Consider the following 27,856-nt stretch of genomic DNA (forward strand, 5'->3'; position numbering starts at 1 on the left):
GAATTCAATATTGTTTTTAATTGTGAAAGAGAGTTCATGTTTAGGTAAATTTTCGTACTCCCTTGATGACTCTTTTGTCAAATTATAAGTCGGAGAACCTACAGCCGAAACAATTGGGCGCATGTATTTATCAGATTTATGAATTTTTGGCAACGCATACAATTTTGGTAATGAAACTTGCCAGTTTTCTCTTTAAAGAAAGATTAATAATATATTATACTTTAACTAAATATACTTTTCACTAATTACAATTATACTTTTTACTAAATATGAATATTAATCTCTAACTTCCATACACTAAAATATGGAATCTTCTTAGGTACGGAACCCAGGTTTCGCTTCCATATAACATGTTAGGGATTATATTATTGCTCGGTATACTGCAAGCTTCGTTTTTGTGCTCAAGTAATTATTGTAGAAAACTACTTCCAATACATTTACAATGTACAGAGTAAAATGTGAATAACTATGACATTTGACTGCTGAAATTTTTTGTAGTAAGTATTATGACTTGCCTGAAAACCCTATAATTTGTCTTTTTAATAAATATTCCAATAAAATATCCAGCAATAAAAAACTTATTGTTAAAAATTCTTATATATTTAAGTCATAATTATTTTTATTATAATTCATCAACTACTTTTGATGTTGGTTGCATTCTGCGGTCTGTATCATCGTATGTGGCGTAAAATGGGTACTCTGTTATCCCGCACAAGTTATTTCCGATTTGCAGTCTTAAATAACCATTTTCTCCCCATTCGGGGCCAAAAGAATTCTTTATGATCCAATATTCGTCTCCGGTATCCTTATCTTTATCATAACCAACGACCAAAACCGCGTGGTTTGGTTCAGCTGTACATTTTTCATTATAAATACCTTCCCCATAAAACACTAATGAGTAATCCACGCGTAGAAGCACCGATATAGGTCCTAAAACATTTAAAAATTAATACAGAGCGGCATCTCATACAGAATTCTTTAAGGAGAAAAACAATTTATGTGGCAATGGAGTTTTTGTAATATATGTAGATTTATTTGTACATTTTAAAATTATTTAGAACTCCACAAGGTTATTCCAAAAAACGTTATACGGGATGTCCCAGAAATAAATGCAAGTATTTTAACTGGTATGGGGCTGAACTATACAACCCCAGAAACACGCCTATGAGGTTTTTTTCGCGAAATTTTTGTTTTAGTTTTTAGTTAAAAAACATAATTTCTTGATAATATGGCGATAGTATTAAATTAAATTTACAAGTGAGAAAATTCAGAAAAGTTGGACACAGACTGGTTCTCAAAATTTTAGCAAAAAATATTTTTTTTTGGAAATTTTCAAAGTAAAACTCTGTTATTTTAGACTTATTTGAAAATCGATAAAGAGAAAATATGTTTCTTTTATCGAGATCTACCACTCCTTAAAATACTTGCACTTATTTCTGGGACACCCTGTATATCAAAGTTATTTTTCTTTAAATGACATACCCTACATATTAATAGGTTTACGGTTTGCAGAAGAAATTAATGGTAATATCCTTGAAGAATTTTGTGTCTAATATGTAATAAGTAGTATACTAGCTAAAGTAGTTAAATTTATCCTGTCAAGCCTGATATGCTGATATGCATTATAGGGCTATAACGAATATTCGTATTCACATTCGCGTTTACATTAATTAGATTAAACAGAAAATAAACATTTCTTATACCTATGTTTTTATAAAATCTTTATCCTATTAATAGATAATTAATTGTAGTTATAAATAACCAACCATTGATTATAAATTACCTTACTTTAATTATTAAATTGTAATATTTTACATACTGTAACAAAAATTATATTTATTCATTATTTATCATACTTTAGATGAATCTTTTATGTACAGGGTTCGGCAATAGTGCGTCGGGCATATGTAGCTCCTAGGATAAAAATCTTGGGAATTTTGTTTAAGTGCAAACCTAAAGTATGTACTAGGATGTATTTCAGGAAATTGTTTTAACTTCTATAGGGTGGCTCAAAAAAGTGTTTGTGGATCGTGATGTTTTTTTAAGTGGAACACCCTGTATATTATTGAATTTTTATCTTCCTTTCAGATTACTTTACATATTCCTAAAATATGAGTAAATATATTTCGATAGTTTCAGAGATAATAAATAAATAAAAAAATATATATTTTTCAGCCTTTCTTAAAAAAAATATTAAGAATACAAAAAGTGTCATGAAATCAGAACTATATTAGGTACATTTTTATTTTGGACGGTCTGTACTTACTTTACTATAAATATGGTAATCGTAAATCATACAGGTTGTTCAAAATTCTACGCCAAACTTTCTAAAATATAAAATATTGTCAAGGTGTATGTGGCGCCATCTGTCGGAGAAGCGAGCAACTACTACTAGTAGATGGCGGAACCTTCCCGATAATTTTAGAACGTTCGAGAAACACTCACAACAGCTATATAAAAGGAGCGCGTACGACAGTTGGACAGTTTGAAGTTTGAATATACCGCGTTTGGAAATTGTGAATCGGACAATTTGGTGAAGGAATTTTATAAATAGTTAGTTATTGTGTGTACAAAGTGAGATAATAAATTCGTTAAGTATTTTATCGTGAGTTTAAATTAGTGGACCCACGGAATCTGTAACAGTATAAATTATTATTATTAAGTAGTTGTCATATTTAAAATCACAGTTATCTACCATGAAAAAATATTTTTAACGTTTTTTATTATTTTCTTTCTTACAACTTCTATTAATTTATACTGACAGACATGAATGTAAACGCATCTTATTTATTTATTTATTTATCTTTTTATTACATATCAAACACAATTAATGTAAATCATTAACACAGTCAAAAACTTAATTATTCATGATATACCAGAAATAATACAATTTTTTGTGTCCATTTTAGATAAACGCAGCCATCTTTAAAAATAGTTTATTAGAAATAATTTAAATATGAAAACAAGAGGAAATGAGCTTTTCTTTTAACCCTAAATATCGTACTTTTATATATCTTTGAATGATGGTACCCATTACACGCATCTATTTCCTCATACATTAACAAATTGTTACTAGGAAAGGAAAAGAGGTGGAAGGAGCTGAAGGAAATGGAGCTGTTGGTCTTGCATTTAACACCAATTCCTACTATTGTATTTATTACCTACACCATTTATTTAGTATTTAATTATAAGAGTATAATAATATGTAATAGTATAATAAATATTGTATAATTAAACGATATGAATATGTAGAATATAAAGGAATTTAAATACTACTATTTGAGTACGCTATAAACAAATCAAAAATTTAAAAATAATTTGTAACATGTTTTACTCCTCGGGCAAGATTTCCACCGCGGTAGCATAATATACATTTCTGGTTATCCCGTATTTATTGTCCATTTGTATTCTTAGATAACCATTTTCTCCCCATCGGGTGCCCCAGGAATTCTTTATAATCCAGTAGTTTGTTCCTGTGCTATCTGTATCGTAACCAACCAACAAAACTGCATGATAAAATAATTCAGTGATGCTTCCAGCAAAAAGGCCTCCCGCATAACGGAACAATTCTGCGGTTTTACTAACTTGTAGTAGTACTCCCACCGGTCCTAAAATTAGATTTAAAAAAATAGTATTTCAAACATCTGATATAGTAATAGTATTTAAAAAAATTATTTTAAAATTACTATCCCAACTTTTATGCTACCAATGTAATACTGCATTTAACGTGATACAGGTTGGTTCGAATTGTAATCGGGAAACTTCGGCAATATATTCTGCAGAAAAAATAATTAAAAAAGTTTGTATAAATTTATGTCCTAAAATGCTTCGTTTCGGAGATACACGGTGTAGAAGTTTCATTTTTATTTCGTTTTTTGCAAATAATTTCAGAACTAACGTTAATATTTGAAAGAAAATTGATATCTGGGTTTTTCTTGACATGAGAAATTCGATTTTGATGTTAATATGACACCCGCTTATAGGGGACACCACCTACATGTTTTTAACTGTTTTTATGGATAATAACTTTTTGTCTGTACCTGTATTATGCTGCTGAAAGAAAAAAAATATATATTTCTGCCTTTTTTACGTAAAAAAGTTCTTTCGGTAAAAATCGCTATCGACAACCATTCCCAAGATAAATTAGTTTCGATTCCAAAAGCGTTAGAATCGAAATAATTGTCTTTTAAATTAATCATAATTTTTTTTAGAAAAATTTATGATAAAACAGTTTGTATTAAACCTTTGCCTTTGGCACAAAAATACAAATTTATTATGTCACTCTAATAACTATCTATTCAACATGTTTATTTTTTGTCAATGATGACATGCATTGATTGACTTTTAGCAAGAGACCCCTTTTTACATAAAAAAACGTCGAAATAGAAGAAGAGATACAATGATGCGGTTTTACATTACTTCGCTACTTTTTTATGAAACTAAATATGCTACACATAGATTTGATGCACAGTAGTGAACGCAAGGTCTACCAGCACCTACCGGTCTACCAAACCAGAGGTGTCTCGTCCTAGCAGTCAACTATTAAGTTTGACCAATCAGGTTGGTTAGCGTGGTTATTTGGAGTGTGTTAATTCATTTATGTTTGTCAAAAACTCTAACGTGATTGGTCGGGCTTAACAGTTGCCTGCTAGGGCTAGACACAAGTTATCTAACCTACCGGCAGCCAGACGGCCCGCACTTTGGTCAGGAGAGCATAACAAAAGATATATTTAAAGAACCAGGGCTGGAACTCTGTAACTAATTAGCGATCTGTAGCGATAAAGAATACTGACCTTGGTCATACAAACTAAACGGCAAGCGACAGTATTCTTCATCGCTACCGATCGCTATTTCGTTACAGATTTCCACCCCAGCTTTCTTAAAATTCTCGTTTTCACGACGTTGTTAGCTCTCGTACTATTATATTTTTATTAATGTTAGATTAAATTTTTTAAAAAATTGTCATAACGTCGTTATCGTACGAAAAATTAAATTTATTTTAACTTTCTCCGATGATGGGTTGAAGTCAAAAATTTATGAATGAAAAGTGGCGCGTGTTCACATGGGAATCGAATTTCTCATTTGAAAAATATAAACGTTAAATATCGACGTTAATTCAGAAGATATTGAAAAAAACCTAAATAAAAATGACATTTCTACATCCTATATCTTCGAAACGAGGCATTTTAGGACATAAATTTTAACGAACTTTTTTACTTATCTGCAGAATATGTTGCCGAAGTTTTCCGATTACAATTCAATTGCCGATTTGAATACTGAATACATAATAATATAATAGTAATGAATATATCAGTATGAGAATGTATGAGTATGAGAAAAATTTTTTGCAATAAATTAATTAATAATTTTGAAACATTTTATATTTCAAATGGTTCAAAAAAGATTAACTTAACTAATTCGGTAATATTCGGTATATTTAGACAAAAAAGATGTTACCGTATACCGTTGATTGAAAGAAATAAGAAGATGCGCAACCTTATGGGCGATTTCGTTGCCGAAAACCTGACCGAGATGTAGCTGGCCACACCGTCGCGTCGCCGCCTGTCCAAGAATTTTAGTTTAGCTTTGCGCCGCGCGTCGCTCTGCGCTGATTCTGTACCGTACCCCGTACTCCCCGTACCCAAATTCAGTATTCTTTCAGTCGTTGGATAGGATGTCTCGCGGTGGCGTAGAAATTACTACTGCGTAGACGTGAGAGTATTACTGCGGAAAATGAATATTGTTGCGGACCGGTGTGGACTCGACCTAACCTAACTATATAGCCCGCCCTCGGATGACCTTAACATCGCATTAAAGAATAAACACCGTAATGATTCATTCGAAGATTCGAGAAGAAACGAGTTCCACTGGAATGGAGTAGTACATACGAGAACAATCGAAACCTTCTCTATGCACCTAAAGATCTATGGACTATTCTAGAGTTCTTTTAGCTGTAGGTATAAAAGCCGGCGGCTGTGGCCTAGAGAGGGCAGTTATAAATCGACAAGTGCAGTTGACGCGCTAAAATTCAAAATAAATTCTTAGTTGCGTTTAAATTGTTGCAATATAAATTCTTACTTGCGTTTGTAAATAGTTCGATAAGTCTTTTATCGTTATTGTTTTTGTTAATTAGTGTTAAATAAATAGTGTTTAAATAAATTGTGACTTTCTACGAAAAACGTAACAATATAATACGCATATTGTGTTAGTCAAAACTTTGTATTAATAAAATATTTTGTTTTATTTATTCCTGTGCAATTTTAAAACTTTTTTTATTGGTGATGGTCCAGTTTAGGTACGTCGTCAATCTTGAAGTTATTGATGTAATTTTGATATTAATATATTCTACAATTAATGTTTTAACGTTTTAAGTATGGATCGTACGGATACTCGGCTAAATGTTTGCGATTTCTGCAATAAAATTATTTATTTTTTGAGGTTAGAATTTAGCTTTCCTTATTAAGTTTAATAAGAGTGACAAGGAAGACGCAGATTTAGGTTTATTTGTCTTTTGCTCGCGTCTGCGTATATCGCTGGCGGTAACAATGAAATATTGAAAATCGGAATTTTGTTTTATTTATACTTTCCTAATTTTGAAAAATAGCGGTAGCGATATTAAGCTGATAAGAATAGATATTATATTTTGATCTGTGTTAAATGTTGAGAAGAGGATCACAATGGTAAAACCGTCCGCCGGCGCCGTAACTGAGTTTTGATTGCATTGGTTACAACATTCTTTTTGGGGGGTTTGTTTTTGATGGATGATGAATGGATTTTTACCAGGTTTTTACCTATTTATTTTTTTAATTAGATACTATGTATATAGTAGGGTGGATCAAGAAATCGACTATTTTTTTTTCACTTTATACTCTGAAAAAGGTTGGTAGACACCTCAAAAAAATCTCTCGAAGTATGAGCCCTTAATTTCTATTAACGGCATTTTAGTAGGCTACCGTTTAACGGATGTTTAAGTACATCGTAATTTTCATGGGAAGGTCCTCCGCCTTTCAGTTTTTTTAACAAAACTTTAAAAACCATGGCGTCGTGTGCTGTACGCAGTTGTAAGAAAAGGAAAGGTTCGAAATCGATTCGAAGAAACTCACCGGAGGAACATTAGTCATGACCGAATTAACGAATGAACATTACCGGTTATTAATTACGGTGCACGGCACCGTAATTAAAAAAGAATAATCTACCATTTCGATTACTAAGTAAATCTAAACAGTGCCCTTAAAAATAAACTTTTTTAATTAGTAGAGAATATCATATCGTGCAATTACCAAGTCATTATATATATAAGATAAAAATAATAAAAATTTATAACAAAATTGTTGAATAGATGCTTAAAGAGAAACCAAATAAAATAAACTGACTTGGTTTTACATGAGATCTCACAACTTTTTATAGTGGAAGAATTGTGTTGCGAGACTTGCATTTTTTACATTCTATGTTTTTGATACGATAATATATATTTAGACAACTTAATAAAACAACAACATTACATTACCAAGGTATATGTAATTTTTAAAAATGCCTCTTTGGCATAACTGAACATATTTTATGTACAAAAGATTATTATTATTATTTCGTATGCAATGTTATGCATACAAAAAATGCATAGATAAATACCTACCTATTTCTCGCACCAACGATTTTAATTTCTCAACAGAAATATTACGTGCTATGTGGTAATCTACCGGAAATACCCTTTTTTTGTTTGTTTTGGCATCTGATTTACAGCGTGATTTAGGCCCCTTATATGGATAGTCATTATCAGTTAACAATCCATGTTCCTCAGCATATCGCAAACCTTCTATTACATAACCTCCTTTTAATTCTTCATATCCTGCAGTACAATCGATAAGTTGTTGTGTACTTAAAGATTGCAATTTCTTATGTTTTATAGCCACTAGTCCTTCAAGAATACCAGCCTAAAATAATATAATGTCAGTGAAACGTGATAACCTGCTAACTCCATTTTTTTCGTTAATAAGTTTTTATACCGTTGGAAAGGGGAAAAATACTCTATAAGTATGGAAAGCAGCTAAATTATTGACAATTACAGAAAAATTGTTATTTTAACTCGTTATTTGCTAATTCCAAGTGATCTGAAATAGCCGCCGATAGCCGAAATGCTGCTATCTCCGTAATTTCCGTTACGATCACGCTAAAGAAAACAGGTCGATTCTTTACTTCTATGTTTCTTTAGTATAATACGTCGATCTCTAAATACGGGGTATCCGTAAAAGGTAAGGGGAGAAACTAAAAATTCTCTATATACGAGCAATTACTTACATTAACATTACTTACTTGTACAAAAATTTCCAAAATACCTAATCAGTTTTATTTTTTTCAACGTTTTTCCACGTAAATGAGACATAATCTTTATAAAAATTAAAAAATTAAGGAGAAAAATAATAAAAATTTAATAAAATCACGCAACTATTTTACCGTTACACTGTTCTCCAAGCTCGGCCTACTACCGTTATTACCGACCTATTACCGGCGGAGTGTGTCTTGCGGTGACATACTCGCCAATCGTTTCCGTGTTTTGCTTCTAGACCGACGATATTATAAACATATGGTTATAAATATCACTTTTTTTTTCAATTTATAGTTGTTTAGTTCTATACCCAGTACCCAGTGAACAATATTTTGTCACATTTAAGGAACTGTTACGTATCTGCGTTTTATTCATGCGACCAATTGCACACACATGTTTCGAAACTGTTACTTTTATGTACTCAGTATACATGCGAAGTGAAGCACGGTGAAAGGCGTATTTTAGGCAAAAATTCGGAATTCTGTCAATGCATGTGTGAACTAATACACAAACGGTTTGGTAACAAACAATCGATTTAAAAGGACCGAATTCAAAGCGCATCGAATGATCAATGGCTCCAACACAACAGCTGTGCGATCGTGCGACCGGATAAATAGAAATATGCCACGATTATCCTTTTTTTCTCGGAGTTCAAATGTGTTCTGTGGAGTAAAATTGTTTGGAGTGCCAAAGGACGAAACACCGTAAGTACCTACTTAACTACATTTTTATGATTGGTAGACCTAGATTTTCTACAAATTTTCTGCCTGTTTACTATAGAATGCAAAAAATGTAAAGAAACATGAAAAATGTTGGAAATTTGTCTTAATTTGTAGTTTGCTAAGTTGTGTGATGACATCACACAATGATGCTAAGTTGTGTGATGACATAGCTTCCATTTATTTTACTCCTGTATCAGAAATTATTACTACAGGCTGATTAATTTACATTTTCTACCTACTGTATAAAAAGACTATTATCTGATCAGTTGGTTGTTTTTTAGTATAAATATTATAAAAAATCTTCGTCAACCAATCTTACTTTTATAATTTTTAAACTAATACCTGTTTTGTTCCTTCATGTTTACGCTTTTACCAAGTGACAATATAAAGAAATATTGTCCCCTGCGAATTGGTACTTCCTTATAAAAATTTAAAATATGACAAAAATCTAAAAAAATGCATTCCCAATTTCAATTAGGAATAATTTTATACAAAAGGCAACAATGCATTTGTAGCAGTTTTCTGCGAAACTTGCACTACAATTACAGCGATTGCACTTGTTGCGAACGCTTATAAAATAGGGTGGATTCAGTTTGAAATGAAATAAACATTTACGGTTAAATACTAAACACTATTTAATTAAAATAAGTAGTAAAAAATGGTCAAGGTTTCTCTGCAGCAAATGCGAAGAACACTTAGTAGAAGAAGTTAATAGTCTTAGTTTTCAAGGCAATTATATAGTCTATGAAGCCTTTACTGCCAAGTCAAAATAATCAAAGTCAATAATTGTTTGTTACCAGTTCCTAGTTGCTATTGTTTTTCTGGCACCTTTCACAACACGTCACTCACAATACTGAAGAACACTCAGAAGACTTACTAACTAAACTTAGAAGAGTTACTAACTAAACAAGAAGGTACTTATTGTTGTTAACTAAATAAGGGAGAGAGCAAATATTTCTCTGTTTAACTACTAGAGAGAAAAACTATGCGGAGACAATGCGATAGAGTGAAGAGTGAAAGAGAAAAGAGAGAGAGAGAGAGCCGCGTCTCTAGCGCGAACTTAATTATACAAAAATTAGTGCGTGGCAACTTAGGCCGATGTTCAGAGAGAAGTGTCTTTGTCGCCCTTAAGCTCCTAGAAAGTTGACACAAAAAGAGCATTTTTTACGACCCGACAATTTTTGTAGTTCTGTGAAACAGATGGCCCCAAATAGACAGTACTAAAACATTTGCGGTTCAAATCGATTTTGAACAGCATTCGAGAAAAAAAAAACGAGGTCTGACAACGTCAATACTCGTGTTAAAGGCCCGAGGCGGTCCGAGGCCATGACGTCGTTTACCAGCAAAATGAAAAAAGTGCTGCATCTGAAATACATAAACTGTGATTACGCATTCCATAATAATGGTTTTGTGTCTTTTAAAGGCACAGACACAGATACGGTATTGTTTTAACACCATTCCATCTAAATATCAGTTATTATTTGCATTCGGTTAACAGTTCCTTTTGTATCAACGCAATTCCTTTTTTGTGTAATAGTACACATTATTCCTTTTTTAAGCCAGCTTAGGGCACGTCACTTTATTTTTGTGTGCTATTTAACGCAAAAGAAGGGCCTAGTAACATAACAACGACGTCACCTAGAACACATTTCCCTCGAAGGAATAAAATGCTCACTGGGTATATGTTTGGGTAATATTCTATTCCATTAGAAGAGTCCAGGGGAAAAACATGTTAAGCGCCATTTTACTAATTCTACAGGAGAGTACTGGGCTGGTGGTTATCAGGTTCTTTCTGCGTATTCTAGATTTTTACTAGGCATATATCATAGGATTTAACAACTTATTGCCCTGCAGAGTTTATACATTCTGTAGGCACGGGTTAGACCGACTATAACGCCGCGACCGCACATGTGGCATTGAGGTTGTCGCCCACTAGACCGAGGCGCGACGCGGCGCCATGTGGAAATTTCTTTTGTTTGCTTGCAATGTATTTAAATGGACCAACGCTCATTAGAGCGCGCAGCGCCGAAGCGCGCCGCGGAATTTCCGTCAAGAAGTCGGAAGACTTCTCTAGCAACTTTTTTCCTTCTCCCACGTTTTGACGCGTGGCAGTGTGCGTACTCACAGCGGAAATAATTATGCATCTCGAGTCTCTTCAGTTGGCTTTTTGACTAGAAACTAGTGATACGTATCAATGGTAGAATTGTAGGCAAACAGATTTTCATAAAGGAATATGATATTTTTTTCAGTATTCCCTTAGTAGAGACAGATGGACGAAATGTTTTTCTATCAATGATTTAATATAATTGAGGGGTGTAGAAGCAAAACCGGCAATCTCCACTTTTGACAGAAGTGAAAATCTCCAATTTTTAAATTCCAATTTCCTAAATATATAAAAAATTGGGTTTTTTCATCACATAACTAATATACACATCAGAATAAATAAGAATTATCAAAAGTCGCCAGCTATAAGCGATTCATTATTGCATTATTAGAAATTTGTCTCTTCTGAAAAAATATGATGAGTACAACCTACCCGGTGTTTTGCTTCTAAAACACTCAATTGAGGAGTTCGTAAAATGTTTCCTTTATATTTTATAATACTGAAAAAATGCTCTTGTCTTTTATTAAATCAGGAAAAAGATGGTAAAATTCCAAACTTCTTTCTTTTTTTGTTAATCTTATGAGTCAAAACTTTCCTTTTCTTCTTCACCTGTTCTTCCGCTCTTCCTCTGTTAGAAGAGCAAAAAGAGAAAAAATACGCTTTCGTCCGTACTTGAACTCATTGCTTTAAAAACTAAACTAAATTAATTTAAATGGAACACCCAGTATATTATTCCGATATTTAATGGGGAATTCATGTCTCTTCAAAATACTATTAAGGTCGCCTACCCCTCAAACAAAGATTTTCCTAGATATTTTTATTTTTATGATTTAGTGTAAGTAGATATATATTATTTGATAAAATATAGTGGCTGTGATATGTCTGACGTTACTTCTACATATCTATCTAATTAGTTCAGCTTTAGCAACTAGTTATCATTTTGTGCGATGAAATCTCAAAGATTTTCCGAAAATGCAAACTTACCCTACATTAGAGAGAGTTGATATGATTCTATTAGTTGGTGAATGCATTCACCAATTAATAGAATACCGAGTAGAATACCTAAATGCTCCTGATTTTATCTAGTCTGGGTTTTTTTATGGGGATATGTTAAAGACAGTGTTTAAAAAACTTGACCAACTATTGTCGATAACACGAGAGACATTATTGTAGCTGCTTTTCGAGGTAGAACTCCACATATGTCTTTTAAAATGAAAAGATCCTTTTGAAAAGAGAATAATTTTATGCAATTAACAGGAAAGGAAGCATTTTGAGCATTTGATTTCATCTAGCTAATTTTTGTCACATAATTATAGGTTTATACATAATTTTAATTCTGTGATAATTAAAATATGTTTTAAACGTATATTTTTATTCAGTACTTTACCCTACATTCTTCAATTTTTGTTAAATTAACACAGCCATCTAGATTTTTTCAAATAATAAATGTCTACTGACGCAAAATCATAAAAATGAAAATATCTAAGAAAATCTTTGTTTGAGAGGTAGGTAACCTTAATAATATTTAGAAGATATAAGAATTCTCCATTGAACACCAAAATAATATACTGGGTGTTCCATTTAAAATAACGGAATAACTTGCTTTTAAAAGTAACCAATGTTCAGTATTATTTTTGTCTCACCCTGTATAACGTTTAGAGTCAAATTTGAAATTGGTTTAACATACAATGGTTATTGTAATTAAATATCAGGCTATACAGGGTAAATTACAATTTATATAGCTGTTACTGAAATTTAAAGTTTATTTTTCATTTTTACAAAATGTGAAATATGTTAAAATCCTTACATTTTATGCATATGCTTCTTTAATAAAACTCACCTTTATTTTTTTCTTAGAATTCGGAAATCAATTAATATATAGAGTGTTCCATTACGAAAAACACAAGTTGGATGTGTAACTTTTTTTGGAGACACCCTGTAGAACTCTCTATATTTCTAAAAAGTGCTCTGAATTAACCGACATATGCTCACAAAATTTAATTTCAATACAAACTGTCGTTCTCCTTGGAGCCTTCGCGGCGTATGAGAGGCGATGCGCCACCCTGTATATCGGAGAGAATTATAATAGCAACAATGAACCTTAATCAAAATCATAGGCGTATATGCACCCACGGATAAACCAAGTATATAGTACACCCAACCAAGTAGTCGAAGTTCAATTCTATAATAAATTATCATCAACCTTTGAAAAAATTAAACCAGCGCAGGTTTTTATAGTAGCAGGAGATCTCAGTGCTAGAGTTGGTTCTAGTTTGAATAGCAAAATAGTAGGACAATATGGAGAGTTAACTATCAACAACTGTGGAGAAAGACTGGTGGAACTTTGTGTGAACTTTTCGGACTCAAATTAACAAATACATTTTTTAACCACAAGAATATCCACAGATTCACTTGGGAAAGACCATCTCTACAGCAAAAATATATTCTAGACTATGTAAGGCAAGCATCGAAAAACATGAAAATTAGCCATTGCAGAGTTCAACGTGGAGCGAACTGTGGGTCTGACCACTACATGGTTTTAGCGAAGCTCATTTTTCATTTCCATCGGAATTCATGTATAAGAAATCGAGAAAGAAAAAAATACACTGAAACGTCAAAAAAGCATTATATCAAGCGGCACATGAAGCTTTGGAATACAAAACTGGTAGACAAGTAAAGAAGCAACCGTCGTGACTCACTTATGAAATTAAGTACTTAACTTAACGATGTCAGACAAGCAATAAAACAAGAAAAAAACAGACCTTGGGAAAACAAATGCGTGGAGATTGAGAGCATGATAGGACGTGCCCAAAGCACAGAAGTCTGGAGAACTATTAGAGAATTATAATTAGATACTAAGGGAAGGAAAAAACACATGGATTGACCTAAAAGCCTGGACATCTCACTACAAGGTACTATTAATTGAAAGTAGGCCAGATGACTTAGTAGAAGACTAGTCAATATAGAAGAACATCAAGAAACAAAACTAAATATATCAGTGGAAGAAGTAAAAAAAGAACTTAATAAGATGAAAGATAAAAGACCTCCAGGTCCAGGTAATATCCCAGCTGAGTTACTAAAATGCGGGGGTTACGCTCTAATCGAACGCTTGATAGCCTAATGAGTAAATGCAATCAATAAAATACCCCAAGAATGGAAAATGTCTCATTTAATATTCATATTCAAAAAGAGAAATCGGAAAGACCCTGGATGTTACAGAGGACTAAGTGTCAATTGTACGGTGGGCAGGTTGTTTAGTAAAATTCTGTAATCCAAACTAAGAGTAAATATTGGCTATAAAATTGGAGAGGGCCAAAATGGATTTAGACCGGGCAGATCTTTTGCTGATAACCTTTTCATACTTCAGCAGCTTCTGCAGAAACAAATAAAGAAATATCCGTAGAACAATAAGTTCACTTGGCTTTTGTAGATCATGAAAAACCTACGATACAATAGCCCGAACTGTACAATATTAACGTATCGCTCATAAAAGTAGGAAATTGCCTTTTAAAAGCTCAAAAAAAGTAGAAAACCCCTTTGCTTTTCAACACCTCTGTACAAGTCGCGCTGGAAAAATGCAAAAGACAATGTGAACCTATGGGCATTCCTATAGGCGCACAAAAATTGTTTACTTTAAATTTTGCTGACAACCAGATATAATGTATATATTATAATTATACTTGCGTTCGCGTCGAATTAATCATTTGTAATGGTGATGATAAAGCAAAGCAAGAATTTCCATTAACATACAAACTGGATAAAATGTTCTTACATTTATATCAGCATGAGAAAAAACAATATGGCGATATTATTATATAACTTGGTAATATTTGAGGGGTAGTTTCATCTCGTTGGAATTTGACTTTCGAAAAATCCATTTGTCAAAAATAAGCTTTTTACGTCAAGCAGTTTAAGCAGAATCGTGGTTAAAAAATTACCCAACTTTTTGGAACACCCTGTATGATTTTTTAAAAAATTTCAAAATATGTAAAAAAAACAAATAAATTATGCTTGTCCTAGCGTTTTCCCGAAAGACTAACCGTTTTTAAATAACAAATATTGTAATATTTGAGGGGCGTTTTCACCCTCTTGGAATTTGAGATTCGAGAAACCCCTCCTTATCGAACCTCTACACCCCACAGTCAATCCGTTTGCCAAAAATCAGCTTTAAACGTCAAGCAGTTTAAGCAGAATCGTGGTTACTCAATGGTCATATTTTATGAAACACCCTGTATAAATTTATAAAAATCTTAAAATATGTAAAACAACAAAATAAAATATACGTGTTTAAGAGTTTTTCCGAAAAACTCACCGGTTTTTAAATAAAAAATATTTTAATATTTGAGGGATAGTTTCACCCCCTTAGAATTCGAGTTTCGAAAAATCCCTTCTTATCGAACCTCTACACCCTAGAATCAACCTGTATGCCAAAATTGAGCTTCTTACGTTGAGTGGTTTGAGCAGGATCGTGATTAATCAGTATGTCAGTCACTTAAGGATTTTATATATAGACTATAATATAATAATAAAATATAATTTATTTTTGCTAACAAATTCAATAAAAATGTTAAATACCGTGTGCGTCTCAAAAGCGGCTTACCCCTTAACTTTTTTATTTAAAAATCGAGATTTGGTATGTTGGTATTTGACATAAATTATGATTGATTAATATTTATTTAATTACATTATAAATTATGTTCAATTGTTTTCCGTCGGTTTTTGTGTCACCGAAAATGACTATAACTTTTGATTTTTAAATGGTACCCTCCGTATTTTGTTATTTTATTCAATAGAAAATGACACTCTGAATAGAATGACATATCATATGTCAACTTTTGACATTTTCAAATATGATTTATTTGAAATTGTAACATGCGATTCATAACGACAATTTGACTCGAAATACGAAGTGTGTGGTACCAAATTATTCCTAAAAAATACGTTTTCCAAATATGCTAATGAGCCACCCTCGTTCCATTTGAGAAAATTGAGATATGATTAAAAATACGATTTGGGCATCTTTTAACCGGCCAGGACAAGACACTAAAAACATTAAACGATCAAATCTATTTTTTCAAAGTTCCTTGATTAAAAATGAGTGTTTTTAACACATCCATGGCACCCTATATTTAAATTTAAAATATAATTCTGTTTTAAGCGCAAATGTCAAAAGTTGACATATAATATGTCATTCTAATTCAGATTACTGAGGGTGCCATTTAAAAATCAAAAGTTGCAGTCATTTCCGGTGAAACAGGAAGTAGCCGAAGAGAATTGAATGCGTCAATCTATCCTAATTTATGTCGTATACTAACATACTAAATTTCGTTTTTTTATCTAAAAAATTAAAAAAGTTATAGGACTGACCCACTTTTGAGAACACACCCGGTATATGAATTTTTCAGCAACTTATTAATATTTTTAAATTTCTACTATCATTCCCTAGATTCTAGACACCCAATCTCGGTTAATTTTGATCTGAGCATAAAAAGTATAGAGACCATTTATATGTAAAATTTGACGCTTCAGAACTTTTATTTGAACTTTTTTTATAGTTCTTACCGTTTCTGCGAAATTTCGAAACAATATTTTATTAATTTATTTTACCCCTTCTCGGGGGTGAATTTAAAAAAATCGTTCACAATTTGTTTTTAGATCTTTCAAAGTAACTTATGCACATAAAATTTAAGTTTTTACCAAAACTTCGTATTTTCTTGGACTATTAAGATAAGAAATTTGGCAGTCACTGCCGGGACAGGTTCCACATGTTCCACAATGTGAAAATTATTTTAAAAAGAAATTCACTAGAAAATAATCTTAACATAAAACATTCAAATTAGTATCTAAATTAGATCCCAAAAAACTTTTAACAATCCATTTATGTTAATCCATACTCTAACATGGGTCTAGCCATGATCTAATGAGAAAATATAATTTTACTAATAGAATAATGATTGACTTACAGCGCTTTAAGATGGAGCGAAGCATCCGCACTGTTTTTGTGCTGCTTGTTTTTTCAAGATAGCCGTCAGACGAAATCATCCGGACGGAGCATACGCGACCCATGTGAAATTGTTCGTTTAAACTTATGGAACTCGCGGACGGTCCGCGCGGACGCTCCGCTCCATCTGACAGCGCTGTTAAATGTTTTCAAAGCTATTAAATTTAGGCATAAACATGTGGATACAAAATTACCGTTGTTTTTATTGTCGATTAAAGAAAAAAGAAGAAAAATGTATGTTCTCTTTTAAAATAAAACTACTTTTTGTAGTTTCTTTAACGAAATATTTGTAATATTTTTATGAACTCTATAAAATTTGATAAATTATAGTAAAAATCTAAGTAGATTCAGACATTTTTTAAAAGTCAAATATCATAATTTAGGAAAAAAATGCCTGAAAAATATTTAATTTCGTTTCGACCATAAAGTCGCTTTTGACACATAAAATTGAAAAATCATTTCAAAAACGACTAAAATTGGATGTATGACATTACACAAAATGTACAGTACAGTAAAATTCAAAAATCCAAAAATATACAGGGTGGCGCACCTCATTCGCCTCGGTTGATTATACGAAAACGGAAAGATGTAGAAACAAAATATTTTATGAGTATATATGTGAAGGAAGGCAATGTGCATAATTTAAAATTATTTTGAAATATACAAGGTGTGACAGAACTAAGATCCATACCGAAGTTATTTTTTTTTTCTTATGGAACACCCGGAATTTTAACATTGAAAATGTTTCTGTTGTCCTATATAAGGGAGCCCAAATCGAATTAAAATGCTACATTTGCCACACCATGACGTCATATATACAAGGGTATAGGAAATCTCGGCGCAGCGGCGGCAGTCGGCCAGCGCGCGCAAAAACCATTACATCGCTAATTGTTTATTGATATATCTTTATTAGTTTAAAGCAAAAAATATGGGGTTTGCTTTGATACCTTGTCAAGACATAAGCGAAACTTTTAAATTGTTTCTTTTTTTCATTTAGGCCTTCGTTTTTCGTTAAATGAAAGTTATATTAAAAAAAATCTATTTTTAAACCAAATTTTCGCATGATTCAAATGATTATTCATGTTTAAAGTTTTTTTTTGTCATAAGCGCTAATGGAAATGTTTTTTTGTAAATAATTATAAAAAATTACACCCTACGAAGACTTTATTGTGTACTGGATCAAAAAATAAGTATTTGTTTTCTCTATACGGTGGTATTAATATATCGATTTTTGATGATAGTGTCCTTTTACCCGGTCTAATTTTGTACTACTTTCGGAATAAGGGTCCCCATATCATGTACTGTACTTCCATCCCTGAAAAATTCAGCTTGTGACACCGAAGTGAGAGATAACGTCAAAATAAGCTTTAATCTACCTACATCATAGGTAGGTGTAGGTTCTCTAGGTATATTCTACCTAGACAGTAGCTGAACTAGCTGACAGTGGTAATTAATTTGTTATCCGATAAGTAGTTGTCATTATATAAGTTTAATAATCTTATACCTCCTATAACGGTAGGTTTTGGATTTTTCCTGATTGGTTTGTTAAACAAAAATATACTGGGCATATAAATGTCTGTTACAGGTTAATTCGTTAAAGAAATATGTTACGATATTGGCGAGTCTGAATATTTATAAAAATTTGGAAAGTAAAATATATTGGAAAAATATTTAATCCATACATATATAAAAGCTCAAAGGTTTTTTTTGTTGCATCCATCCCGCCGAAACCGCTTTTACCAATCTTGATGATTTTTTTAAATGAAAGGTATATATGTGTAGATTTGTTATGAAGTATTTTTATAGTACTTAATGGCTATTTCTTTGTGTAAAACGACTAAATACTAAAATATACCTGAAAAACACCTACACACAATACCTCCAGAAATAAATTATTTGTCATTGTCAGTGGTGTGTCAGTTAGATTATATATTAAGTTTTTAGATATTTTAGAGTGAGTTAATATTGCCGCCAGCAAGCAATTTTAGGAAATTCATCCTCTTAGAGAGTAAAATTATCTTTGTTGAACAGTTTGTTGTATGAAAATTCCTTACTATTTGGTCTAGAAGAATGAAGTCCTACAAAAAGAATTAGAAGAAATTTTTGAAATTCATCAACCAAATGGGTAATGTTAGTAAAAATTTATATAAAACTTGGTGACCTCTGGATTATACACATAAAAATTGGCACAAAGGTAAAGCGAATTTATGAAATTTATACCCTTAGGGAGTAGAATAGGGAATGAAAGTTTGCACGAAAATGCAATACTATAACATTATAAACCAGACAGTATAAAATTTTATACAAGGGTTTATTTAGTGACATCATAACGAAATATATCTTCCTCAATTATCTTTCAAAGAATAAAAAATAACCTATAAAGAGAGTATTAGTGCTGTTAATAAATAAAAAAAAGATGAAAAATAAAAAACATCTATGCTCACTAGCTCTCTATAAAGAAGTAAAAAATCATTTAAATCAATGCATGAACGATTCGAGGTGTAACGCGAACGTAGTCGAGAGAAAAAGCTAGTAATTTATTAAATTATTTTATTTAACTCATTAATTTTCATTGAAAAGGAATTTTTGTAATTCGCCACTATATTAGTTAAAAACTAAGAAACTCATATCAAATTTAAGTTTTGCGATTTTGACTTATACTTTTCAAAATCTGAACACATTTTAAAAGAAAAAAAAGTTTTTGATAATATTTGTGTAGATTGACTACAAGTTGTATAACATAAATTTCTACGACCGGTCTACCTAGTGGTCTGCAGCATCGCCTTGTGGTGCAAACGTGGGCCTGTTAATCTGTGACGTGACGCACAACAGCCATGAAAAACAGAAGCGTGGCTAAGAATTTAGTAATTTAAAAAAAAGTCTTTTAGATACAGTAGGTATTAAAAAGTTTTGTGTTTAAATGGGGTTTGCCTTTAACAGTTAAAAAATTATATCGTAAAGTGTAACTTTCCGTAAGAATTCTTTATCTGTGATTGATCATGATCTGTCATCATGTTAACCTGATGTTTTGTATGTTATTTTGTTTTTTTCGAGGTTTTTTTGCTTGCTTGTTTTACGGATAGGTGCGATCGCATAATTATTATTGATAATGTTTTATTTAATTTTAACATTACTACTTTTTCAGCGAATCTTTAAATCTGTTGTTTTTTTTAAGTTCGTTATTTAAACATATGTATGTAATACACTCATATTAACACTAATCATATTTTTACGTTTTTATTCATCATTTTCAATGTCCCCCCGGTTGCATCTTTGTAAAGGACTGTGAATTTTTTATTTCATTTTTGGATTCTTGGGCATAAAATAAGGCATTTATTAAAAAGGTTTAATATGTTTAAAAGCTTTGGTTTTTGAGATATTTAAATATGCATGCTATAATAAAAAAGGTTGTCAACACCTTGTATATTACTTTTCAGAATTAATACTTGTGCTGACTTTCAAGCCAGAGAAATAACCTTTACTAAAAAAATTGATTGCTTTCTTAAATGTATACAGGGGTATCAAAAATTGCTGGTCTATTTTAAATATTTATTTTACGTAAGTACTTCGTTATTTCAAATACAACACTATGTATTTTTTGAATAATTCGAAGTAGATTTAAATGCTTTTCTAAACTATATTAGGGTTTCCTATACCTATATGGCTCAGATTTTGAATAAAAAGCGATTTTTCAATAAGATTGTAATCAAGATGGCTGGTGTCGCCATAGCAATTTTCTAATAACACTTATTAGCTATTTTCAAAATCGGCATTAGTTTATGGACTTTATTTAAATTTATAACAGGTTATTTTCATTTAATTTACCTACAATAAGGTTAATAAGTAAGTATTTATTATTTAATCAAGAAAAATTAAACAGTATCTTCTGGCGGTAGGAATGGATATATGTTACTAGTGATTGTATTTTGTGAGAACAAATGCCTGTTAGCCTGAAGGGTTTATGCTCAAAGTTATCCAAATAGGAATTTTCTTGACAAGCGTTCCTTTGAAAAACCACTTTTCCTATTTCGCAGAGCTGATAGTATGGTATATGATATGAAAAACCTATTAAGCAGAAACATGTCGTTGGAAGTGAAGAAAATGAATTTGCCTTAATTGGCTCTTTTATAGAAAATCCAATATATTGTTACGTTTTTCGGCGGTTCCGTGTGGATAGAAAGTCTAATTTATTTAAACACAATCTATTTTACACTAAGTAGCAAAACAATAACGATCAAACTACTTAAAGAACTATTTGCAACTTATTTACTATTTATCGAACTATTTATGTAAAAGGATTTTTTTTAATTTAGCGCGGCAATTGTATACGTCGACCGATCTGTTGTTTTTGTCCTCCTCAAGCCCAGGCATCGGGTTATATATGAGAGGAACAGACAGTTCAGATTTTGCTCCAATTTTTTTAGCCGCCTAGATTATTCCATTCGTTTCCCGAATGGGCGCGGAGCATATTAGTTAGGCCGAGTTCCGAGTCCACACTAGTCCGCAACAATATCTACAAGTCATCGTAATATAAATCAAAAAGAACTACTTGTTTATTTTCCTTAACAAAATAATAAATACTTACTTATTAAGCTATTGTATGTAAATTAAATATAAAAGTAAAATGTTAGAAATTTAAATAAAGTCCATAAACTAATGTCGATTTTGAAGTGTCACTAGAAAATTGCCATGGCGACACCAACCATCTTGATTACAATTTTATTGAAAAATTGCTTTTTTATTCAAAATCTGAGCCAGATAGGTATAGGAAACCCTAGTTTAAAGAAGCATTTAATTCTGTTTCGACTTATTTAAAAAAAATACATAGTGTTTGTTGTATTTCAAATAACGAAGTTTTTATGTAAAATAAATATTTAAAATCAATGACTAAAGAATCCAAGGACAAATAACACCCGAGAGCAAATTGTGCCGATGTCACCAAACAGTGCCGTGGCAGATATTTTTCTTAACCTAGATGTTTGAAGCAATATTTATATTTTTTTATAATTGTTTTGACTACGCCTATGGTGTATCATACTAATTAATTACGAAAAAAACGTATTAAAATATTAACAAAAGGTACAGAACTAGTATCGACGTATAGCACATATCAAGTACATATAGATGTTAATTGAAATTGAAGAATAATTATATATCGAATTCAATAAGAAAACGCTAAAAAGTTGGAGTGGGCTGTTTATTTACCTATTAAACGTAACTCCTGGCTCTTTCTTATCGCTGCTGCTTTTACACATGAAAGCTGAACAACTAATCACTATTGTAATAAAGTTTATACAAAGTTTACTACACACAAACTATTAAAAATCGCTAAAATTGTCGCTGGTGACCAAATGATGACTCATTGTTTGCCATCAAAAGAATGGCCTCTAAGGTCACAAATTCTGCTGCAGCCCGTATATGGGCGTTACATATCTTTTTATTCTTTAGTCATTGTTTAAAATAGACCAGCCATTTTTGATACCTCTGTATCAAAAATGCACATTTAAGGAAGCAATCATTTTTTTAGTAAAGTTTATTTCTCTGGCTTCAAAGGCAGCACAAAAATTAACTCTGAAAAGTAATGTACAGGGTGTTGACAATTTTTTTATTATAGCATGTAAATATGCATACGATAATATGCATGCAATAATAAAAATATCTTTAAATATAAAAATAAATAAATAAAAAATATTTTAAAATATCTAAAAACCAAAGCTTTTAAACATATTAAACCCTTATAATAAATGCCTTATTTTATGCCCAAGAATCCAAAAATGAAATAAAATACCTGGTGTTTCATAAGAAAAAATATAACTTTGGTATGGATCTTAGTTCTGACACATCCTGTACATTTGAAAATAATTTTAAATTATGCATATGGTTTCTCTACGTATACCCTTATAAAAATTTGTTTCTACATCTTTCTGTTTTCGTATAATCAAGCGAGGTGAATGAGGTGCGCCACCCTGTATAAGGGGTATACTTATTATGTAAAAAAATACACATTATATGTATTTGACGGAAGTGCCAGATAATAGATAAAATATTTAAAAAAGTACAAATGGCACAATCCCTAACTTCAAACATTAATATGATATATAATATATATACAGGGTGTCTCAGATTTTAATCGGGAAAATTTAATAGACGATAGAACTTGCAAAAATAAAACAAAAAGTTCATATCAACTTGTAAGATTTAAAGCTTTTTTTTCGAGATACAGGGTGTTAAAGTTACTTAAAAAAGAAACAAAATTTAAGATATTTGAAAAACTATTTATTCGATTTTGATATAACTTGACCCGTTTATAATACTTACTATGGGACTTAATTTGATGTAATTAGATTTAAGTTTAATGGCCAGGGGCGGCGGTGGGGCATCACTGTTAAATTATTTTAAAGGAAAAAATAGGCACGCCACTGCTTTTTTAGAAGTTTAATGTTATTTTTGGATTTAGTAATTAAAAATATAATTTTTTTGTCTATCTTGCTTACTTCTTGCGAAAAAAATTAAATTCTAATTGGTAATTAATATTATAATTAGGATTCTAATGGTACCCTGTATCTCGAAAAGGAAACTTTAAATCTTACAAGTTTATATGAACTTTTTGTTTTATTTTTGCAAGTTCTATCGTCTATTAAATTTTCCCGATTAAAATCTGAGACACCCTGTATATACATATAATATTATATTGCATAACCAAATAAAAATTCTACACAAAAATTAGATATCCTTAATGTCATCCACATACCAAATTTTAATTTTGTGTGTGGATAATACTAATGAAAGTGCAGGTAGATTTTGAAACATAATTGCTGATAACATGTATGTTTGGTCATCCTGTATGTCCTGCATCACCAAATAAATTTGTGGCAATGTTACAACATTTTATCACATTCTGAAATTTATTTGCATGGTAGAACATTTTAACATATTTACCGTAACATTTATATGAATGGTAGAAAATTTTAACATATTTACCGTAACAAATGCCCAGCAGGTTTTATATTTCTTCTGACTCTTAACACTTGTTACTGCGTTTTTTTCTCTCCAATTGATAGATTCCCGATCAGTAGAGATATCAGGACGGCTGCGGCTGGATCTAGAATGTATGCACCCTCCTGAACATACATCTTCTAAATCTTCACTAAATAAATGTTCCTCTTTTGTATCCTCGCCTGTATAATATATCTGTGAGAGCTCATCGTCTGTATAATCAGTAAACTCATTGATATCCATATTGTACGTTACTGCACCCGTCTGGTATTTGTTATTATGGTCTTGTATTTTTAATAAATTTTCTTCAAATATTTTTTTTCTCTTACTTTCCTCATCAGAGTTGTATTTTTTGTCAAATTTTTCCTAAAAGGGATATTTTGCATAATTATTCTATTATATTATATTTTGTTCTTTTTTTCAACACTTGTTTCTTTGAAAAAAAATGGGTTTATAATGTGTTGACAACCATTGGCGTAACTACAGTGGTGTCCGGGGGTGCCGGGCCCCCTCCGGCTACTGCTGGGCACCCCCCATTTAAATTATGACTCTTGTTTATGTGAAATTTATTGATAGAGAAATTCATGTAAACGTTTTATTCAAAACATATTTTTTTTTTAATTATTCTTCAGTTTTTAAAAAAACAAAAGCACTAGGCTCCCCTGAGCGAACTCCAGACCCCTCCAGGATGAATTGGTCGTCACGCTAATGTTTACAACTGCATGTAGAATTCAAAAATCAGTATACAGGGTGGTCCGAACTGTATTCCGGAAACTTCGACAGCATATTCTGCAGATAAAAATAAATAAAAAAGTTCTTATAAATGTTTATCATAAAATGCTTAGTTTCGGAGATACAGGGTGTAAAAGTTTCATTTTTATTTCGATTTTTCCAAATAATTTCTGAAGTAACGTCAATATTTGGAAGAAAATTGGAGTCTGGGAGTTTTTTGACATGAGAAATTTGATTTTGATGTCAATATGACTCATACTTCTAGAGGGCGCCACCTACACATTTTTTATCTGGTTTAAAAAGTAACAACTTTTCGTTCGTAGCTGTATAAAATTAATCAGTAAAAAATATACATTTTCGACGTTTTTTGCGTAAAAAATGTCCCTTGGTAAAAATCGCTACGAGTAATGGTTCTCCAGATATTTGGAATCGAAATTATTAAGACCTGTCATCACTGACATAAATTAAACATGTTGACTAAATAGTTATTAGACTGAAATCATAAATTTGAAGTGTTTTTGTCCCAAAAGTTCAATAGAACCGGTTTTATCTTTATTTTTTCGAAAAAAAAATTATCAATAATTTAAAAACTTAAAAAGTTCCCAAATTTATCATTTCAGTCAAGTAACTATCTATTCAACATGTTTATTTTTTGTCAATAATGACATGTATTGACTATTTTCATTCCAAATATCTTAAGAATGGTTGCTCCTAGCAATTTTTACCAAGAGACATTTTCTACGTGGAAATCACGAAAATATATATTTTTTCACTCAGTAGTTTTATGCAGGTACGGACGAAAAATTATTACTCTTCAAAACAGTTAAGATACATGTATGTGGCGCCAACTGCAAGTAAGAGTCATATTGATATCAAAATAAAATTTCTCATGTCAAAAAACTCCCATACACCAATTTTCGATTAATTATTGAGGTTACTTCAGTAATTATTTGGAAAATATCGAAATAAAAATGAAACTTCTACACCCTGTATCTCCAAAACTAAGCATTTTAGAACATACATTTATACGAACTTTTTTACTTATTTTTAACTGCAGAATATGCTGCCAAAGTTTCCAGAATACAATTCGGACCACCCTGTATATTGAGGGCGTTCTATTTAAAATAGGCAAATTGACAACTACTTCCAGTTAAACCGGATGAGCGGGAAAGTGGAAAATATTTTAAAAGGAAAGTTCACCTAGAAAAAAACCTTAACATAAAATATTGAAAGTTGTACCAGTTGCGTGAATTATTCCTGCATATGTATATAGGTACAGGGTGGGTCAAATTCGGCGCTTTTAAATGGAAACACCCTTTTCTATAGGAGATAGACGAAAACTAATATCAGTGTCTGGAGCTCAATTTTCACCAAAAATATGATGGTCAAAACCGCACATCAATATCTGCTACCGTTTCGGAGTTACGGGGTGTTTTTCAAAAATATGCATTTTTAACAAATCGCTGTAACTTTTTTGCTATGGAAAATTTTATATTTTTATGAAAACATTTGCAAAGCACCTTTTTACGTAGAATTTAGTGGTTTAACTATAATTTTTTTAAAATTAATAATTTAAGAATTATCACCAGAAAATTTGATTTTTTATATGGGACACCCTGTATATTTTTAATTTATTGAAAAGAATTTAAAATTACCTTTCCAAAAATATAGCACACTTGATATTTTGTTATAGTCCTCTTCGAAATACAGGATGTTTAAAAGTTCGCCACTTTTAACTAGTAGGCTTTGTACCCCTTATTGATGATATGCCCTTAATGGAACTCGAAAACATATTTTTCAGCAAGACGACGCACCGCCTCTGAACGCTGAAGTTATCAGCAAATTTTTGCAGCCAGTTTCAAGAATAATTGAATAGCTAACCAAGATCCCAGCGGTTGTCCGTCGAGGCCGCCTGACTTAGTGCCCATGGATCTAATCATATGGATATATTTGCGGAAGAATAAAGGTTCCTTATTCTTCCGTATAATTTAGACAAAAATTAGAAATACTTAGCAGTTATGAAAGAGTATCTTTCACCCCTACTGAGTTAATGAATTCCTCGAGAAATGTTCAAAAACTGCCCCGTCTGTCCATAACTGAACAGAAGACGGTCGATATGTCGAACACCTGTAGCAAAATCTCATGTCTTGATTTGCTATTTATTTTTATTGTTATTAGATATAGTTTAAAAGTGTTGATGTTGGTAAAATATAGTTTAAATTGTTATAAAATTCTGCATCTCTCATAGCAAATATTATTTTCGTTTTAACTGATACTCACAGCTAGAATTTTTTTGTATTACAGCCGGTGCCGTTCAAAACCTATACTTATTTAAAGCGGGCGAATTTTTATTATATTCTAGATCTCGAAGAGGAATCGAGCAAAATATCAAGAGTGTTATATTTTTGGAAAGGTAATTTTAAATTATTTTCAATAAATTAAAAATATACAGGGTGTCCCATGTAAAAAATCAAATTTTCTGTTGATAATTCTTAAATTATTAATTTTAAAAAAATTTGACTTAAACCACTAAATTCTACGTAAAAACTAAAAATTCTTCGTAAATTCTACGTGCTTTGGAAATGTTTTCATAAAAATATAAAATTTTCCCACGAAAAAGAATTTGACCCACCCTGTACATTAAATTTTATCAGAAATTGTAAAATGAAAGCGTCGTCGTAATTCGAATTAAACTGATATTTTTATTACTTTTAGATATTAGATCTGCATATTTTCTTGAAAATTATTTAGTTTATACAAAGTCAAAAAATATCTAAATTATTCTATTATGTACACGTAAAATAAATGATTTTAATATATTTTCAGCAAATATGCACTTAGTAATTTAATGAAGGTTACCTTATATTTGAACCAGTCAGCTTTATCGCTATAATCAGACACATCACCACCGTAAAGAGTTGCAGTAGCCGCCATCGTTTCTACTTCTGTGTTCACTTGATGCAAATCAATTATAAAAT

The 27,856-nt window shown here is 31.3% G+C and overlaps 1 protein-coding gene across 1 annotated transcript; it reads right to left on the reverse strand.

Annotated features, from left to right (window-relative positions):
* Positions 1-3,157: 3,157 nt before the first annotated feature.
* LOC115879467 (mexicain-like) lies at positions 3,158-27,856 on the reverse strand. The gene is made up of 4 exons (XM_030896359.1): positions 27,738-27,856; positions 24,132-24,512; positions 7,634-7,931; positions 3,158-3,608 (listed from the first exon to the last, which is right to left on the reverse strand). The coding sequence occupies exons 1-4, from the start codon at positions 27,810-27,812 to the stop codon at positions 3,331-3,333; spliced, it is 1,032 nt and encodes a 343-aa protein (XP_030752219.1). The 5' UTR covers positions 27,813-27,856; the 3' UTR covers positions 3,158-3,330.

Source organism: Sitophilus oryzae, unplaced genomic scaffold, assembly GCF_002938485.1.
Source record: "Sitophilus oryzae breed Bouriz unplaced genomic scaffold, Soryzae_2.0 scaffold_1576_pilon_pilon, whole genome shotgun sequence".
NCBI classification, from domain to species: domain Eukaryota; kingdom Metazoa; phylum Arthropoda; class Insecta; order Coleoptera; family Curculionidae; genus Sitophilus; species Sitophilus oryzae.

What these genes read in the sequence shown, in the direction of transcription:
- LOC115879467 (XM_030896359.1), bottom strand. Translation starts at nt 27,812, where the DNA reads ATGGCGGCTACTGCAACTCTTTACGGTGGTGATGTGTCTGATTATAGC. An exon ending in CCTGCTGGGCATTTGTTACG is followed by an intron (nt 7,932 to 24,131) that starts GTAAATATGTTA and finishes ATATTATTTTAG; the next exon opens with GCTGGTATTCTTGAAGGACT. An exon ending in ATCGTTGGTGCGAGAAATAG is followed by an intron (nt 3,609 to 7,633) that starts GTAGGTATTTAT and finishes ATCTAATTTTAG; the next exon opens with GACCGGTGGGAGTACTACTA.